This window comes from Falco punctatus, assembly GCF_963210335.1.
Source record: "Falco punctatus genome assembly, chromosome: 6".
In the NCBI taxonomy this organism is placed as follows: domain Eukaryota; kingdom Metazoa; phylum Chordata; class Aves; order Falconiformes; family Falconidae; genus Falco; species Falco punctatus.
The window spans coordinates 66,600,605-66,618,699 of NC_137585.1; the positions used below are offsets into that span (position 1 = coordinate 66,600,605).

At 37.5% G+C, this 18,095-nt stretch overlaps 1 protein-coding gene across 6 annotated transcripts in view; it reads right to left on the bottom strand.

Moving 5' to 3' along the window:
- The window catches only part of PCLO (piccolo presynaptic cytomatrix protein), a 385,852-nt gene that overhangs the window by 38,312 nt on the left and 329,445 nt on the right, over nt 1–18,095 (bottom strand). For all 6 annotated transcript variants that reach the window (XM_080392024.1, XM_080392028.1, XM_080392027.1 and 3 more), the window contains one exon: nt 14,645–14,712. In XM_080392024.1, coding sequence (XP_080248150.1) covers nt 14,645–14,712 — 68 coding nt within the window. The remainder of the gene's footprint in view (nt 1–14,644; nt 14,713–18,095) is intronic.

The following is an 18,095-nucleotide window of genomic DNA, read 5'->3' on the forward strand; positions in this document are numbered from 1 at the left end:
TTAAACATGGAAGATAGCATGAAAAATCTGTCTGTATAATGTCATAGACATGGTGTACTGCTTTTAAACATAAACAAAACACTAAATAGCCTTAAAACCAACATATAAACAATGAGTTAAGGTGTGTAAGTTTCTTACTCTCTCAAATGTCCAGAGACAAGAAGGAAAGCCTCCCTTTTCTCTCCTTTACTTGCCAAGAAAGAAGGAACTCTGAAGATGATCAGACTAGTCAGAAGGGCATAACTTACTAAAAAAAATATAATCAAATGATTGTATTCAGATCAGTGAGAACCAAATTCCTTCAAGAATATAACAGAGTATTCTATGAATATGAATATGTTTCTAAAAAGTGAAACACTTAGCCAGATGCAGTCAAGGCAATCAGGAGGCTAGTGAATAAATGCTATAGATATTAGATGAGCAGCAGGAGGAAGCAGCAAGAATCCATAGCATACTCAGCAGGCAGTGATGCAAATTACATATGGTTTTTTTTCTAGTAGATCCTAGAAACTGACTAATTATCATAGGCAGTATGTTACCAGACTGCTGGAAAATATGTGAACGTCTAGATACAACAGCAGCATGAAGCATGGAGGCAGATGTGTGCATTAGGTGTTTGACCCAGCTGATCTCCAGAAGCTTTATGCATTTTTCCAAGGCATGGAAAGTCAATCATGTTATATTATCACATCACAATCAGTCAGAGTGCTAAGCCAATGTGGCAGACAAAAAATTCAAAAGAAAGCCTAAAAGCGAAAATATAGTGAAAATAAAGCATACCAAAGGGTGTTTCAGAAAAGAAAAAATGATGCAGTGGATGGCACTTACACACATGCAAACCTGGGGACCATTTGGTTTAACTAATCTCATTTAACATCAGCCACCTAAACTATAGACATGCAAACTAAAATAAATAAATTTTCCTTACAATCTTTTGGTTCTTAACAGGCAACAGAAAAGGACTGGCAGTCTGTAGTCCATAGTAGCTGACACTGCGGGGAATTCTGAGTACTCTTGGCTGTAGTAGGAAATCAGGTTTATGCCTGTACACACATGGGTCATTTAAGGTGTGGTAGTGAAACTGAAGTATCTGCTCGGGAATGGCAGATGTGATGAAGAACCTGTGGGATACCCATGACTTTCTGGAGCAGCAACTGGATTGAGGCAGAAAAACACTTCAGGGTATTTAAAAAAGCAGGAAACATCTGTGTTTCAAGCCCCTGAATCCCTTTGTAGGTAAAGATATATAAACTGCATCCTACTCTACACGCAGAGTACATCACTGCTGCTGGATTTATCTGGTGTTCTGTCCATTTGATTCCCTCCCAGGCATAGCCTAGTAGTATCAGAATAAATAATACACAAAAGAGAAGAGCAACATATAATAGCCTAAGGGAATTAAAAATGCCTGCACAGGACAAACTGTTAGGAATTCTTTAAGAGAAATACCCACTCTGAAGCTTTTCCTTAGCAGACAAAACATTATTCACATAATGCTGCAATGGATAACACATTTCATTAGAGCTGCAAGCCTCTCAGACTGCTCTCATAGGAGGAAATAATGAACATGGAGCATTATGAAAAGCATATTAGCTTGAAAATAAACTGGGGACAAAGCACAAGCTTCTAATTATAGATATGAAAGCAGACTTTCTACCGTGAGAATCAGATGCATCTAGGCAATTTCATTGTAGGAGATATGTATTCATTCTAATGCACTGATTTCCTAAAACTGTATTGAAACACAACTTCCAGTCCAATAACTCTGAGCAGTCTCACATGCTAACATAAATATCAGCTGAAGTTTAATTTTAGCTTGCCATGTGATCCCACCTGGAAATGCTCTAGTTTCATCTGCATTTAAACAGCGTTCCAAGGCAACTGACCATTAGTCTAAAAAACCAACGGTTTATACTACAAGAACATGAGGGTAAATAAAAAACTCATTTCTGTACCTCCAGCTTAATAGTTTAATTTCTAAGCAAGCTCTACATTATCTAACAGAAATAATAAAGAATAAATAATCTTCTAAACCACACACATGTAATACAATACCAGCTCCTTTTACATGAGTTACAAACATTAAGAACTACAAAGGACTGTCAAGTATAGAAACAGGTTATGATATTCCTTTTTTTTTTTTTTTTTTTTTACATTTAAAAAAAAATGCAACAAAAGCAGAGCTCCATACAGAACTGTTTGGTAGGAACAGCTGTGCTAACATTTGTAGGCAAGCTTAGAAAAATCTATTTATAGGAAGTCCTTCATAAAATATGCTGTGTTTGTGAGGGGAGGAGCTTAGATTTTGGATTCTTCCTTCTCTCCTTGAGCATTAATTTCAGCAAGCAAAATTAGGCTAGAAGTTAGGAAAAACATTTAAGTGTCAGGGATAATAAAGCACTAGAACAGACTAATGAAGCTGTAAAGTCTCTATGGCCACTAAGAATTTTTTTGGTGCAAGTTGTCAAAAGCCTTTTAAGAACAATATTGTGTTTGGAAGCAATGGGATGACCTCTTGAAATCCCCTCAGCCCCATTCCTGCTACATAATAGCTCATACACGTTTGAGCACTGACATTTTTGTGCTTAAAACGGGTCTATTTTACTTCTTTTTCCTGGAGTATGCACAAAATTCCAGGGTCTAATCACACTGCTAAATGACGGAGATCACCTGAATTATCCAGGAAGATGACATTTAAAACCCCTGCTCAGTGCCTCCTAGTTTCATTTTCATCACAGTGGGGAATTTATTTAGGATTTAGCAATTCATCATATTAATGCTACAACCTGACTTTTGCTGATGCTAAATGAGCACATGTCATGACAAGCGACTGTTTCAAAGTTGTTTTAAATTACTCACTAGTTGAAGCAGCCTTTCTTCAGACTTACACCAGACAAGGCTCAGGTCCAGTACCCATACATTGCAGCATCTTCCCTTACTCCCCCTGTTTGCTTTCCAGTGTTGAAGGTCTTCATTATTAACTGGTATTTGTATTAATTGTGCCATCTGGTATTAAATTAGAATTCTTTCACCATGATATCCTTAAAGACATAGATTACAGAATTCTACCAAAACTTTTTTTTTCTGTTTTCCAGAAATGAAAACATGTAGCTTTGTCTAATTTTTGATGGAATTACTAGCACTCTGATTCCCAGCCCAAACACTCTGAGCCCATTACATCTCCATGAAGGCACCAGAAGAAACCTCCTGAAGGTCCCAAGCAGCTTTGTTTGTGGAAATGCATTTCAGAGCTAAGCCAATAAAAGTGATTATCTTCATTTAGGCAAGAAAATTATCTTTCAAGGTGATTACTGAAGCATCATATCAAAGGGTGGTATTTTGTTTTCAAGATGAAATACGTGCGCTTTCAGGTTTTTCTGTTTTTCTTTTTGTTTGTTTGTCTTAGTATCTGTTAATTTTCTACAGATCCCATGGGAAAAGCAGACTGTTTAAATGAAAATTTAAACAAATGAAAGAAATCCAGGGTTTTTTTTTTAGAATTTTCTTGCCACACAATTTAATGGCTAATATCCATTCAGTCCCAGTTCATACAAGGGTGGCACAAGCTCTTAGCCAGCTACTAGTTAATCACAGTCAGGCTCCATGGTTTGTGATTTTTTTTTTTCTTTTAATGACACTTTATAATAACAATTCAGGAACACGATGATTTGTAAATATGTAAAGCAATGTTGCTTGTGATGCGAATACAAGAATATAGATTATCTTGTCCTTTTTTCCGCTCTGTTTCTATCTCTGGCTGCAGTCTTTATTCTTATTTAAATACTTTCTGCTTCCTTTTAGGAAAACCAGCTGGACTGTACTGGCAAATACCTCAGGAAGGCAGAACTAATTGCTCCAATTATTACTGGAGAGCCAGGTGGGCAAATTAGGGTATTGGGCCAATCAGGGATAGATAAAAGGAATGTTTCCCAGAGTTGAGAGAGGAAGATGATGATTCTTAGGTTTACAATACTGCTGTTGTTGAACTTTAATCACTTCTTCAAATTAGTGTAGTATTTAGGTATTAGAAGTATGGCTATTCCTAGATTGAAGGAGTGTGCATAAAATATTACAGATAGCTTAAAAAAAATGAGAGGATAAAGACTACTGTCAGTATACAAGCTGGGTTCATTGCTTAAGGATACTTTGTGACTGAAAGCATATCTGACATTTTCAATTTTTTTAAATTAAAATTTGCATTCCCCAAAAGAAAGGAGATACAGTATGAAGGGATCAACGTGTGGCAGGCTAGCTGCAAGTGCTTTCATTACTTCTATTCTATTCCTTTCTGTCCCTTTTTTTTCTCTGTGCTGAAGCAGCTAGTCATGCAAGAAATCACCCTTGCAGGTATTTTCTGCTCAAATTTTGTAGCATTGATTAATCTTATGCTGTCAAGAGTTTTAGATGGTAGGCCTTTGGTAGAACCTGATGGCAGAAAGCAAGGTTGTGATTTTATATTAAAGACAGTTTAAACAATGCCAGGTTGAATTTTAGCTTTTTTTATTTATAGAGATAGTAAAGAAGTCTGGCAATACCTTTTTCTTTCATTTAGATCTCTTCTTGGACAAGGATTACAGTAATATTTTAGTTCACAAACTAACCTCATCTACCTGAAAATCAAAATGGCAATAAGACTATAAAAGCAGTATTACATCTGCTTAAAATGGGTTTTAAAAAAAGATATCACCAGGCTTATATTGCTCTTGAAGAAAGACACTGAGAGCATGCAGCAATTTCTTTTGTTATGTACTGCTGGACATGAACTCAAAACCAAAAAATGCAATTCAGCCACTGTTCAAGTCAGCGTTGGTAACATTTCAGCTGGATCAATACCTATTACAATCAAGTCAACAGTCTCATGCTTGGTCAGTAAAAGATCCTATTGATTCCTGAAAAATACTTGCAAGTCCAGACTGTTTTTTCAGGTTCTCTTATCTTTTAGTATATGTTAGGATTAAAGGTTCAATACTCCTGAGATATTTGAGTTATTGGGAATGCAGCAGACAGCAAAGATAGTATTTGACGTGTGCAAGAACAAAAGAGATGGTGCTCCTTGTGCTTTTCAGATTCCAGTCTGAATCCAAGGCAGTGGGGCAGCCCTGAATCTGAATTTCAAGGTCGCTAAAAAGGCCTCAAAAAGAATTTGATCAAGCTTTCGTGCAGAAACATGAAACTATTCCAAAAGAACATAAATTCTTTGCTATTCTGAAAGTGCCTGGTTCTGCCTTGGTCATGTATTGCTGATTTATATACCGCTAGTGTGTTATGAGTTGGGGATTATGCTGTAGGAGATAAGAATTTCCTCTCTGGAAGATAATTTTCAGTTTAACTACATTTTAAAAAAATAAATACGTGTTGGTGTATGATTTGTAGGTTAATTGGAGACTACTCTTGCTAGTAACCTTGGGCATGTGGATTCACAATTCCTCTGTCTATTCAGTCACATCCCCACATAAACATAGAGGTGAGCAGTTGCATGATATATGATGATACTTTCAACTTTCCTTGCAGATGACAGTTCTCAGACTCTTACTTCCCAATACTACACATGTGACATTCTGATGTTGCTTCAGTAATTGAAGCTCAATACAAAGTTAAGAAACTGAAAAGAAAGCGAAATTTTCCCAGCACAGAGTCACTGACTGTATTTGTTCAAGACAAAACACTGGGCAAAGCAAGTAAGATATGGGTGCCTGAAGCTCCTAGGCAAAGGTACAGAAGAAACCACTGTCAAGAGATAAAAAGTGTTTCTACTCCTGTAACTGCAAAATACCTTTGCCTGAATGGGCAACTTTTCCCAGAATACCACTCCCACGGGTACAGGAGTATTTGATGTTTGTGTGTTGAACCCTTCAATAATTATTGTCACCTTTTTCATCTCATAGAATCATAGAATGATCTGGGTTGAAAGGGACCTTTAAAGACCATCTAGTCCAACCCTGCTGCCAAGGGCAGGGACATCTTTCACTAGACCAGCTGCTCAAACCCCCATCCAATCTGACCTTGAACTCTTCCAGGGATAAGGCATCCACAGCTTCTCTGGAAAACCTGTTCCACTGTTCCACCACCCTCAGTGTGAAAAATTTCTTCCTTATCTCCAATCTGAATCCACTCCATTGTTCCTTGTCCTGTCACTACAGGCCCTGGTAAAAAGCCTCTGTCTTTCTTATAAGCCCTCTTTAGATATTGGAAGGCCACAATAAAGTCTTTCTGGAGCCATCTCTTCTCCAGGCTGAACAACACCAGCTCTCTTATAATTATCTTCACAGAAGTGTTCTAGCTCTCCGATCATTTTTCCAGCCCTCCTGTAGACCTGATCCAACAGGTCCATGTCTGTCTTGTACTGGGAGCCCCACAGCTGGACGCAGTGCTGAAGGGGGGGTTCTCAGGAGAGCGGAGCAGAGGGGCAGACCCCCCCCTCGCCCTGCTGCTCATGCTGCTGGTGGTGCAGCCCAGGACATGGCTGCCTTTCTGGGTTGCTGGCGCACATTGCTGGGTCATGCCTAACTCCCCATCCACCAGTACCCCAAGGCTTTCTCTGCAGGGCTGCTCTCGATTAACTTACCACCCATCTTTGAGTATCGGTAAGAAACACGAGCTCTGTCTAAACACCCTTCCGCTTTACTCATTCTGTGGGTTGTATTTTATTCTATAGTTTAGCCTTCTGGAAGAAGTTATCTACTATATTTTTTCTGATTGCTGACTGAGAAAAGCAACAAAAGCAGTTGGCTTAATAATGAAAAATACATTGGTAGAGATCAGTAGAGAATTTCCTTCATACCAGAGGAAGTTAAGGATATATTAATACCTAGAGTATTTTAAAGTCATCATGTAGTTCATGAGAAGACTTAGATATCTGCAGGGACAAATTATATCACATGAACTAGGAGCTGATACACTTTGGAATGCTGGCCTAAAGTGGTGGTGAATCAGCCCCCACAGAAAGTGAGGCTGTATCCCAAAATGCAGTGCTGCCGGGCTCTGGGAGCACACCAGAAACCCTTTGCTGCAGTAACTGGCTGCTATCACAACAGTAACTGGTGTTCATCTGCTTTACAGCAAGGCTGACTTCTGTCCTGTAGCCCCTGGTATCCCAGGGCTGCTGAGGTGGCAGGGGGGCACTTCTGCCTCTCTCCTGTGATGGAGATCCTCCAGCATGAGCCTCTCAGGACTTCCCCAGAATGGGGATTCCACTAATTTTGCCATCAAACCACCAGAAAATTTGCTTCCTTCCATGAATTAATGCAAATCTCTCTGGTCCAAACCCAGAACATCCACCTTTGAGTCTCTTTTATCACATTTTTTGCATTTTCATACCTAAATTACAGTGCTTCTCCATTAAATATCGAAGAACTTATTCCAAACATTTAAATCAAGTGACTGGATGTTTTACTATCTGGTTTCCATTATGCATCTTTGTGGGGGAAGTGTCTACAAATGTTGTAATACTTCCTTTCTTTTATATATATATATATTACATTTAAGAACAATTACAGTGAAAAATGCTTGCGAGGGAAAAATGGCTGTGTCTTTCTGGCATACATGTTAGATGGCCTAAGATGAATTTATGTTTCACAGAAGTTGCATTCTAAGAGATACATAGATATAAGTTAGACTTGATTATAAAAGAAGGGAAGTCTTAGACAATCTCAAATTTACATAAATTTAATATTTAACCTGATCTCCGTCCTACATTGTTCCCTCTCTCAGTGTTTTCATTCAAACTCACCATTAATTGTGGAAGGGCAATAAAATTCCCTGTAATTTTAATCCAGCAAGAAGTTAAATTCTAATTATAACCTCCTTCATGAATATTAAGCAACGTATTTTAATCTGATCTCACAGTCCTCTTTTTGTGTTAAGTGATTCAGACAAGTGCAAGAAAAGTTTCTCATTAGCAGTAAACCCCATATTTTCAGCCTGGCCAACCAAGACATCAAAGTACAGATTTGTGCATAGGCAAAAGCATTTGCAGACCTCAGTAACTGTATTGTGATTAGCCCTTAATAATTTCCTTCATCTTTCTTTTTTTCTCCTCTTATAACTTTCTGGTTGAAGGTCCAAAATTAAGATAATTTCTCCCTGAACATCCTCATAAGCACCAACACAATAGTTCTGATATTTCAACTATTTGAGTTAAAAAATTCCAAATGCTAAATCTTTAACATGTAGGGAGGCAGCAAGTTGATTTAAGCAACATCTGAAGCCCTTAGTCTGTTCGCAGTCATACCACAGTGAGTCCTTTGGCTTAAACAGAGTTACTCTAGCCTAACTAAGCAGCAAGTAAAAGGAGAATGATTTTTTTTTTTCTGAGTTTTAATTACTTTGAAGAACCTGCCAGTGCTTAGTTGTCCCTGTGCTGTCAGTTTGTTTCATGCCTTATTTTGGTTGAGAAAGCTAATCCACTATTACTCCTGGGTATCAATTCAAGGGAAAATGTGATACAGTTTGTAAGATAATTTGCTCCAGGGTCTATTCTGTGTAGACAAGATGGATGAAAATTTCACCAGGACTATTCAGAAAGCTTTAAGGGAAAAATTACACATCAAATGATTGACAATCACTTACTAGAGATCATGCACCTTTCCATGAAAACGTTATTAGAAAATGACCTCCTAGCCTGTTTTAAATTTTGTGTGGTATTTCAACCATTTTTCTTATAAATAAAGATTAGACTGTCTTAATTAATGAAATATAAATTTAAGTGATGAAACTGTTAAAACTTCATTACTTTTTTTTATAATCCAGGCTGATGAATTGCAAAGCTCAGAAATTAAGAAATAAAAGGGTGGTTTTTAGTCTAGACTACTCTGAACAGATGGAAGAAATATTACAGAATTGTAAAATTTGCCTGTTAAAGATTGATGTTATCACAGAGCTTGTTTGTTGGATTTTTTGTTGTTGTGGGTTTTTTTGTTTTTTGGTTTTTTTTGGGTTTTTTTGTTTTTAATCTGTAATTCAGGCAAATGCATAGCATGCAGAAAAGGAAACCCTGGAAGAGTTGTGCATCACCAGATTTTGAAATAGTACCAATCTATTCCTTCTGCTTGGGTGTGAAAGCACATCTACAGAGGCTTTACTAGAATATTCTGCAATTTTCTGTTCAGGTTCAGTCATTTATACAGGGACAGAGTTTCTTACTTATCATAGAATCATATAATGGTTTGCGTTGGAAGGCACCTTAAAGACCATCTGGTTCTAGCACCCCAGCCATGGGCAGGGACACCTCCCACCAGCCCAGGCTGCTCCCAGCCCCGTCCAGCTGGGCCTTGAGCACCCCCAGGGATGAGGCAGCCACAGCTGCTCTGGGCAACCTGTGCAAGTGCCTCACCACGCTCAGAATAAAGAATTTCTTCCTTATATCTAATCTAAATCTACTTTGTTTCCATTTAAAGCCATTACCCCTTGTCCTTTTACTATATTCTCTTGCAAAAAGTCCCTCTCCAGCTTTCTTGTCAGCCCCCTTTAGGTACTGGAAGGTGCTATAACGTCTCTCCAGAGCCTTTTCTTCTCTAGGCTGAACACCTCCAACTCTCTTAGCCTGTCTTCCTACGAGAGGCGCTCCAGCCCTCTGAGCATCTTCATGGCCCTTCTCTGGACTTCCTCCAACAGGTCCATGTCCTTCTTATATTGGGAGGCTGAGAGCTGAATGTAGTGCTGCAGGTGGGGTCTCACAAGAGCAGAACAGAGGAGAATCACCTCCCTTGACCTGGTGGTCATGCTGGTGATGCAGCCCAGGGTACAGTTGGCTTTCTGGGCTGCAGGTGCAAATTGCCAGATCATGTTGAGCTTCTCATCCATCAGCACCCCCAAGTCTTTCTCCTCAGGGCTGCTCTCAATCCATTCTCTGCTCAGACTGTATTTGTGCTTGGGATGGGCCCAACCCACATGCAGAACCTTGCACTTGTCCTTGAACTTTATGAAGTTCACACAAGCCCACCTTTCAAGCCTGTCAAGGTCCCTCTGGATGGTATCCCTTCCCTCCAGCATGGCAACCACACCACGCAGCTTGGTGTCAGCGGCAAACTTGCTGAGGGTGCACTTAGTCCCACTATGTCACCAACAAAGATGTTGAACAGTGCTAGTCCCAGTACAGACCCCTGAGGAATACCACTCATCACTGGTCTCCACTTGGACATTGAGCCGTTGACTGTAACTCTTTGAGTGCGACCATCCAGCTAATTCCTTATCCACTAAGTGGTCCCTTCATCAAATCCATGTCTCTCTAGTTCAGAGATAAGGAGGTCATGTAGGACAGTGTCAAATGCTTTTCACAAATCCACGTCAATGACATCAGTTGCTCTTCTCTCATTCACCAACGTTGTAACCCCATCATGGAAGATTACCAAATTTGTCAGGCACGATGTGCCCTTACTGAAGCCGTGTTGGCTGTCATCAATCACTTCTTTTTCCACGTGCCTTAGCATAGTTTCCAGGAGGGTCTGCTCCATGATATTGCCAGGCACAGAGGTGAGACTGGCCTGTAGTTTCCTATGTTTTCTTTTTCCCCCTTTTTAAAAATGGGAGTTATGTTTCCCCTTTTCCAGTCCATGGGAACTTCACCAGACTGCCATGATTTCTCAAGTCCCATGGACAGATGCTTAGCCATTTCATCCATCAGTTCCCTCAGGACTTGGGGATGCATCTCATCAGGTCCCATGGACTTGTGCACCTTCAGGTTCCTTAGCTGTTCTCAAAGATCTTCTTCTACAGTGGGCAGTTCTTAATTCTCCCAGTCCCTGCCTTTGCCTTCTACTACTTGGGCAGCGTGGCTGGAGCACTTGCCAGTTGAAGACTGAGGCAAAGAATTCTCAGCCTTCTCCACGTCCCAGCTAACCAGGTCTCCCCTTTCCTTCCAGATAGGGCCCATGTATTCTCTAGTCTTCCTTTTATCACCAACGGGACTTAATTTTATGACACTCAAAGGATCATGCTCAAAGGACCACTGGAAATGCCAGAAAGTGAGCCTCTGGGCCATGGCAGAACTAACTGTGTAGAGAAGTTTTTGGTATTCAGAATATGGACTATATAGGATTTTTTTTTTTTCAAAAGAAAAAACCCACTGTTTTGGAAGATGTGGGTGTGGAACCACTCTGCTCCTATACAAAATTGACAATTTTCTGGTTTAAAGTCCTAAAAGCAATGAGGCCAAGCACAGCATGACAGAAGCACCGTGAGTGCTCATTTACTCTAAAAAATACTGAATGAGTGAAGTCAGGCCATGCTTACTGACATGCTCATCTTTCCTAAAAGAGTCTTTGTTTGAGGTGAAACTCAATGTCTGTAATTGTAGAGGAATGGTATTTTGCATGTATAGAGCATCTTCAAAATAAGACTATCCAAAATTTCCTTATAGTAAACTATTTAAATTAAAATGCTATTTATATCTATATAATCTCTGTTCTACTAGAAATAGTGGCAATTTGGGATTACCTAGCAAATTCACACTTTTGAAATACATGAAAATAATTTCCCCCTTATATTTCTTAACTGGATGAATAGTTGGTAGGTGGAAAATACCATCTGGGATCTATTGGCTGAGCAGTTTCATAGGGCAGAAAGACCAATCATGATCTACAACTGAATCAAGATATTAATCATGTGCTTTTAATCATTAGTTTCAATCCTTACATGGAATGCAATTGGACTTTTTGTCTGTAATGTCTGTAATATTCCATGGCATGTCATAAGAAATCTTTAAACAGAAGATATTGCACTTTCTGAAACCAATAGAGAAACTGGTTTGCATAACTCAATGAAGATCACAATATGTATCATAAGGTTTACTGAAGTTTAAGAAGATGAAGTATTTCATCTGCTCAGGGCAGAACGTCCAGTGTAAGATAGCATGCAACAATGCATATCATAAAAATAACTGTAACACAGTGTCCAAGAGCAAATCTCTGCATTATTTTATATTATTAAGTAGTATGAAAATACAGAATATGACAAGATGATATGTTCAGAGAAACAAAGATTATCATAGCAATACTCACAGTTATTCATATTGACCATTTGGTTGTGTCAGCAAAGTAAATAGTACTGTTTTCCAATATTCACTTATAACTTAACTGATACATCTTAATAGCACAGAAACTATTCCCAGCAAAACATTAGCACATTTTTCAAGTGGGTGAACAGTTACAAAAGGAGCATATTTTCCCCTAGTGATTCCACTTACATACATGACTAAATTTCGATGTCACACCCCGCGAGCTGAATCAGAGCTCTGTTGCTACAGTTTTGATTCAGTTGCCTAGAGACCAGTTTTCGTTGCTATTTAAGAGTCCTACCTTGCTTCACGTCCAGCTACTGGTCCTAAATATCTTGTTCCTCTAAGTCCCCTGCCATATTTGCCAGGCCTGCGTGAATGACTTGGGTGACTAAAATATTTCAAGTAGCAGTAGATTGCATGTTTAGGCAATCGGATTTATTCTGCACGGTTTCAAAGAGAGCCATCCACTGGCTACCTTTCACAGTTCTCTATTAAGAATATTTGAAAATGTAAAAATAGTACTAGTATTAAAAGGTTTGAAGTATAGCACTAAATCCTGATTTGCAAATGAGAATACAAATGTCAACTATGGGAGCGCTCTACAAATTAATGGAAAGTGGGAATGAATACTTCTCCCAGTCAATTGCAGAGCTCACCTGATCCACAACACAGATAAGTGAACTACAGAAAAAGTATCATTTGATCTTGAAAACTTTAAGTTTTTCATTCACTTTTGTTAATCTATGAAAAGAATACCACAATAATTCTGTAACACTGTGTAATTCTCAGTTAAACTTGAATTCCTTTAAATTCTGAACTACTTCTGCAAAGTAATTGCATTTACATGTTGAAACTGAAATGCTGTTAAATTGTTTTTCAGCTTTTAATTTAATTTATCATTTGAGATTGATCTGTTCCATCTTAGTCAGAAGTCAGACACTAAAAACTAGGTTGGCTGCCCCAGCTTCTCTCACCAGGGAGAAACAACATTTAGGAAGAGCTACTCACTTGATCAGACTTGGAGTGGTAACTGAGAGTTTTCAGGTAAGGAGAAGTGAATTGCATCATAAGTAGAAATTAGGGAATTATGGCTTTTGAGTTGTCTGCAGATTTTGATGAGCAGAGACATGACTTTGACTGGAAAAGCAACTTTAGTGACCAAATGCTATATACACATCTTTTAAAGCATTTAAAATGTGCTTTTTGTTTGGGTCTGTTTGCTTGCTTGCTTGTTTGAATGATACAAGCATTAAATGAAAACATTTTGTATTTATAGGTTCTGAAATTTATGATCCGAGACCTTACCTAAGGGGTATTTTATGATGAACAATATGATGAAAAGCTATTTGTTTACAATTATCATTCTGTATAAAAGACATCATGACAAAGTAAAAATGGAAAATTCCTGATTTCCCATTTTCATCCCACCATTTCTCTTTTTTTAAAAAAAGGTTTTTCAAATACTTAAAAATACCATTGAACAAATTAAAATTTGATAAGCAGCTGAATTTGGATTTTTGTATGATGATTACTATGTACTGAAAGTAAATTTAGTAGAATGCATATACACAGTTAAAGTTTCTTGCTTTGAAAATGACAGTTTCATAGTTCTACCTTCAAATTCTAATTTGATTTCTTCAAATCTGTGGAACATTAGACTGCTTTTACCTCAAATATAGCAACAGCAATTATTTCCCCATGTATACAGATTGCAGAAACCTGAAAAATGTTGATTTTTATGACTTAACATGAATTTAACTTCAATTGTATATATGAATTTCAATTTCTGAATTAATTAATACCTCAAAGCTGCATTGAAATGCATTTCAATGATAAAAGTATTATTTTAATGATAAAATTAAGGTCATGATAATGTAGTTTTATATTTGAGGTCAACAGAAACATACACTTGAAAGAATATACCTTATATGCAAAGGGAAATGGAATTTTCCTAACATATCCTTCAATACAAAACTCTTAATTTTCATGCAGTCGTCCATTATTACACATGAAAGAGATAATGACATTGCTTATAGAACTCTGAAAGCCATTCTGTCGGGCTCTTTCCAGCTCCAATATTACAATGTCTCCTTTGGCAGCACCGCATTCATAATGGACAAATTCACTCAGGATTTCCCAATCAGATAAGAGTTTCACTATACTCTTAGTGCAGCAGTCAAGCCTGATATTCAGCTAATATTTTTTTATTTAAAATTGATGTTTTATGTAGACACCAAAATTAATAATTGCTTTATGAAGTAAATATTCTAAAATGTTATAAAAATAGAGCCTGACAGCCATTGGATATTTTTGTCTATTTTAATAAGTATTGAGTCAGCTCCATACTTCATATTTTTTATTCCAATACTATGAAAAGCAATGAACATTGAAAGACAGATATTATTCATTGCAATCTTACTATTTAACTAATTTAGGTAGACAGGTAAGACACTGTTCTCAATTAAACTGAAGACTTATTACATTAGTGCTATGTGTAAAGGGCCTTAGAGTAAACGAAGGTTAGGATCTTAATCTACAATACAAAGAAAGCATAAGCTAATCTTTCATATCATAACATGTAAAAGAGATAAACATATTGGTTTTATAAACATGGGATACCACTGTAGTGTTGTTTGTATTTCTTTTTACCTTCTGCATCGGTTAATCCTACTCCAGACTGCTTTACTGGTTCTTGTCCATTCTGGCTCATCTTCCCTCTGTTAAAATATATGGTGGTAGTTGTCAATAAGACTGTAAAGAGATGAGATCTGAGAAAACGCTACATCAAGCCAATGAGGCTTGGTTCTGTATGAAAAGACAATCACAGGTATTTCTAAAAAAACCCCAACTGTGTGTGTATATATATACATACAAATTAAATTTCAAGAAAATGAAGTGGATGATAGGTGTTGTTTTTTTTTTTTTAAATTTGGAGAGATCACTTAAGAATATTATTATATATTATTATAGATATTTTCTCTCTTTTTGACTTTTCTCTCTTTTGGAGACAACTATAATTGCAGCTTGCTAAGCCTGTACATTCTTAGAGGATGGAGACATCAGGTGCTGTCTGCTACCTGCCACCCATCAGCCTGCGGTTCCACAACCAGTCCGCATAACTCCTCCTTACTTTATCCTGTTATTGTGAACAGCGAAATATATAATAAGGAGTCACAAAATTGATATTTGGTCTACAATACCGTTACTGCAAAGGTAAGGCATATTTGTGGTCATTATCTTCTTTTAATGATTTACATTACAGTGTAGCTGTAGCATAAGAAACAATTCAGTTCTGTGACTTACATTAATCTTAAAATAAGGTGAGTGGAATAAATCATGCTCTGGAGGTCCCTATCTTTCTCCACTGGATGTAGAAAGAACCTGGATTACAATCTAGATGTATATTTTTAGGCAATGAAAGTTAGGTAAAATATAATCTATCTTTAAATGTACTTCTTGCAAGCTCTAAGGTATGATTACAATCACTCTCAAAAACGTGTCTGCTCCTCTTAGTTGTTTGTGCTTCTATTTGTCTTAAGACTCCCTGAAGACTCTGGAATGCTGTGATAAAGAATAGAAGGCATTGTCTTGAAATGCATGTGGTTCCTCTGGGTTAAATGGTCAGCACTGTTCTTTGCTACCAGTGAGCCAGCTTCATGTTTCACAGCAGCAACAGAAACTGTCCAAGTTCACAATAAACTAAAAACTCAGTACAAAATGTCATTTTCTAAAGTGATTTTAAATTCAGTTTTAACTGAAAGTTATTATTTTCTTCTGCTATTGTAAAGGAATGAAGCTGGGTTAATTAATGTTGATAATATACAGCTGTGGGCTGGCTTCAGGGGGGGTTGGTCAATGTAGGTAAGGTGCAGCTGTGGCTGGTTAAGTGGTTGGGCAGCCAACGAAGAGGGAGCAGCCGAGGAAGAGAGAAGCAGAGGGAGTGAGCCTGCCCTGGGTGAGGAGGGATAAGGAGAAGGCAGCAGAGGGACTGGCATGAAGAGTATGCTGGTATGAGATGGTAAAAAGGCCTTGTTGCAGCTGGCTAGTTTGGAGAGTGCTGTGAAAACTGGAGTTGTATATTATCGATGCTAATTAACCCATCTTCATTCTGCTTCATTCCTCTACATTCTATGAGGTAATGCTTCATAAAATGTTTTACAAATATGATGTGAGAATTATTTGTCCCCAGCCTTAGATTCCTTATGTATTGTTCCGTTGTTTTTTACCTTTGCATTCAAAATTAATATAATTTTGTGACAATGTGCTGGTATAGATGGTTACACAATATGAAGGCATACAGAATTTGGTCTTATCAGTGATGGTAACATGAGTAACTTCCACAGATACTAAAGTGGATAAAAAGAATCTTTTTTAAAAAATCTCCCAAATAGGAAGACTTTACAAGATTTATTCAGCTGTATATAATGATTAATTTCCCTTGATAGTTATAACTATTTAATATTGGCAAGTATTCTAATTAGTTACCTCATCAAGCAATTCCCATGGTGTCACAATTTAATTTTTTATTTTGCTTCACAACTAGATGTTCCCATGGTTAAAAGCATTTGGACTAGAGTAAAAAGTTTAAAACTCAGCCTACTCAACACTTTTTCTATTGATAGATCAGAAACTTAATCTAAATGGGATCTTATAGCCAAAAGGGTTTTTATATGCCAAGACACTTAAAATTATTTAGCCTACATAACGCTTCACATCCAAATTGTGAGCTGTGGTCTTATGGACATGTTGCATTAATGTACAGGGTCAGAGTCCCTGAGGTCATTATCAAGCCACTGCAAATATTGCTTAGAATTTCAATCATACATGTACTCGTATATATAAGAATTTTTATCTAGAATTCAAAACGGAAACAATTATCTATTTCAAAACATTCTCCCCATGAATGATCCCAAAGGTCTCTTACGGTAACCAGTACTGCTGTGATTCATGTTCCTTACATTGCTGTGTGAAACCCTTGAAACTAACATGAAAAAGAAAACACTGCCTGTCTATATAAATGTCCTGTGTAACTTGTAAGGTCTCTCTCTACTATCAGAAGATAAACAATTTATTTTAAAAATGCCATAATAAAAAAAGATAGTCTAGCCCTTAATGGAAAATGAGAGGGCTGCATACATTTGATTTAATTTAGTAAAATTCATGGGAACAAATTACTGTAAGGGAAAAGCTGAAGTCGTGGAGGCTTCTTCCCCCTTTTCAGCAGAAGTGGGGCTGATTTCAGGCTTAGCAGACTAGTGAATCTGTCAGCCAAATACCAAGTAACTGTAGATACTGTCACATTGCTAGACAATACACAATAAATTATACTGTTTGGACTCAAATTTAGTGTATGTGAACTAAAAACTTTTATTGAGAGCTCCATCTTGTGTTTCTGTGCATGAAGATTTTATTCATCATTGCTTTTCTCTTTAGGAATGATGGTAAAGTAATTTTATTCATGTGCAATTAAAGACTGTCTTTTTGCCACTGGGAAGTACAACTCATTTAAACCTACAACATGAGTGGAAAGTTCAGTGGAGATTAAAATATTGGCACCCCACAATTTGGCTTGTGTTGTCCTCCTGAAGATAAGATTGAAATATTAGATTTGTGTCTATTTCCCTTTAGCTGCTAATAAGCTGTATACAAATAACATTGGGGGTTTTTTTAGACAATTATGAATGCTTAGAAATTTCACGGTTCTAGAGAATTAATTTTTTCTTCATTCAAGCTTTTTAAAGCAGATTGTATCAAGCTCTTGTGACTAATAATTCAGGACTTCAAGGGAAAAGCAAGAACTTGTGTCACAGAGAAAACCATGGAACAACTATTGCAGACACTGAATGAGCAATGACCACCAACTAATATTTTGACAACAGTCAATCTAGAAAATGTTCAGGCCAGAAATTGCTATACTCCTATAAAGGTGTCTAAATGAAATTCCTAACTGAAGGTCCATGCTGTCAAAGTTGAGCGGAAAAATTCTGGCAAAACTTTTCTCAGTGGAGAAGTTAACTGGGTAAAATGTTTGAATATTAAATCATTTTATAGGATCATTGCACTGCTGGTAGCTTGATAATTCCTACAGGGACTCAGTCCC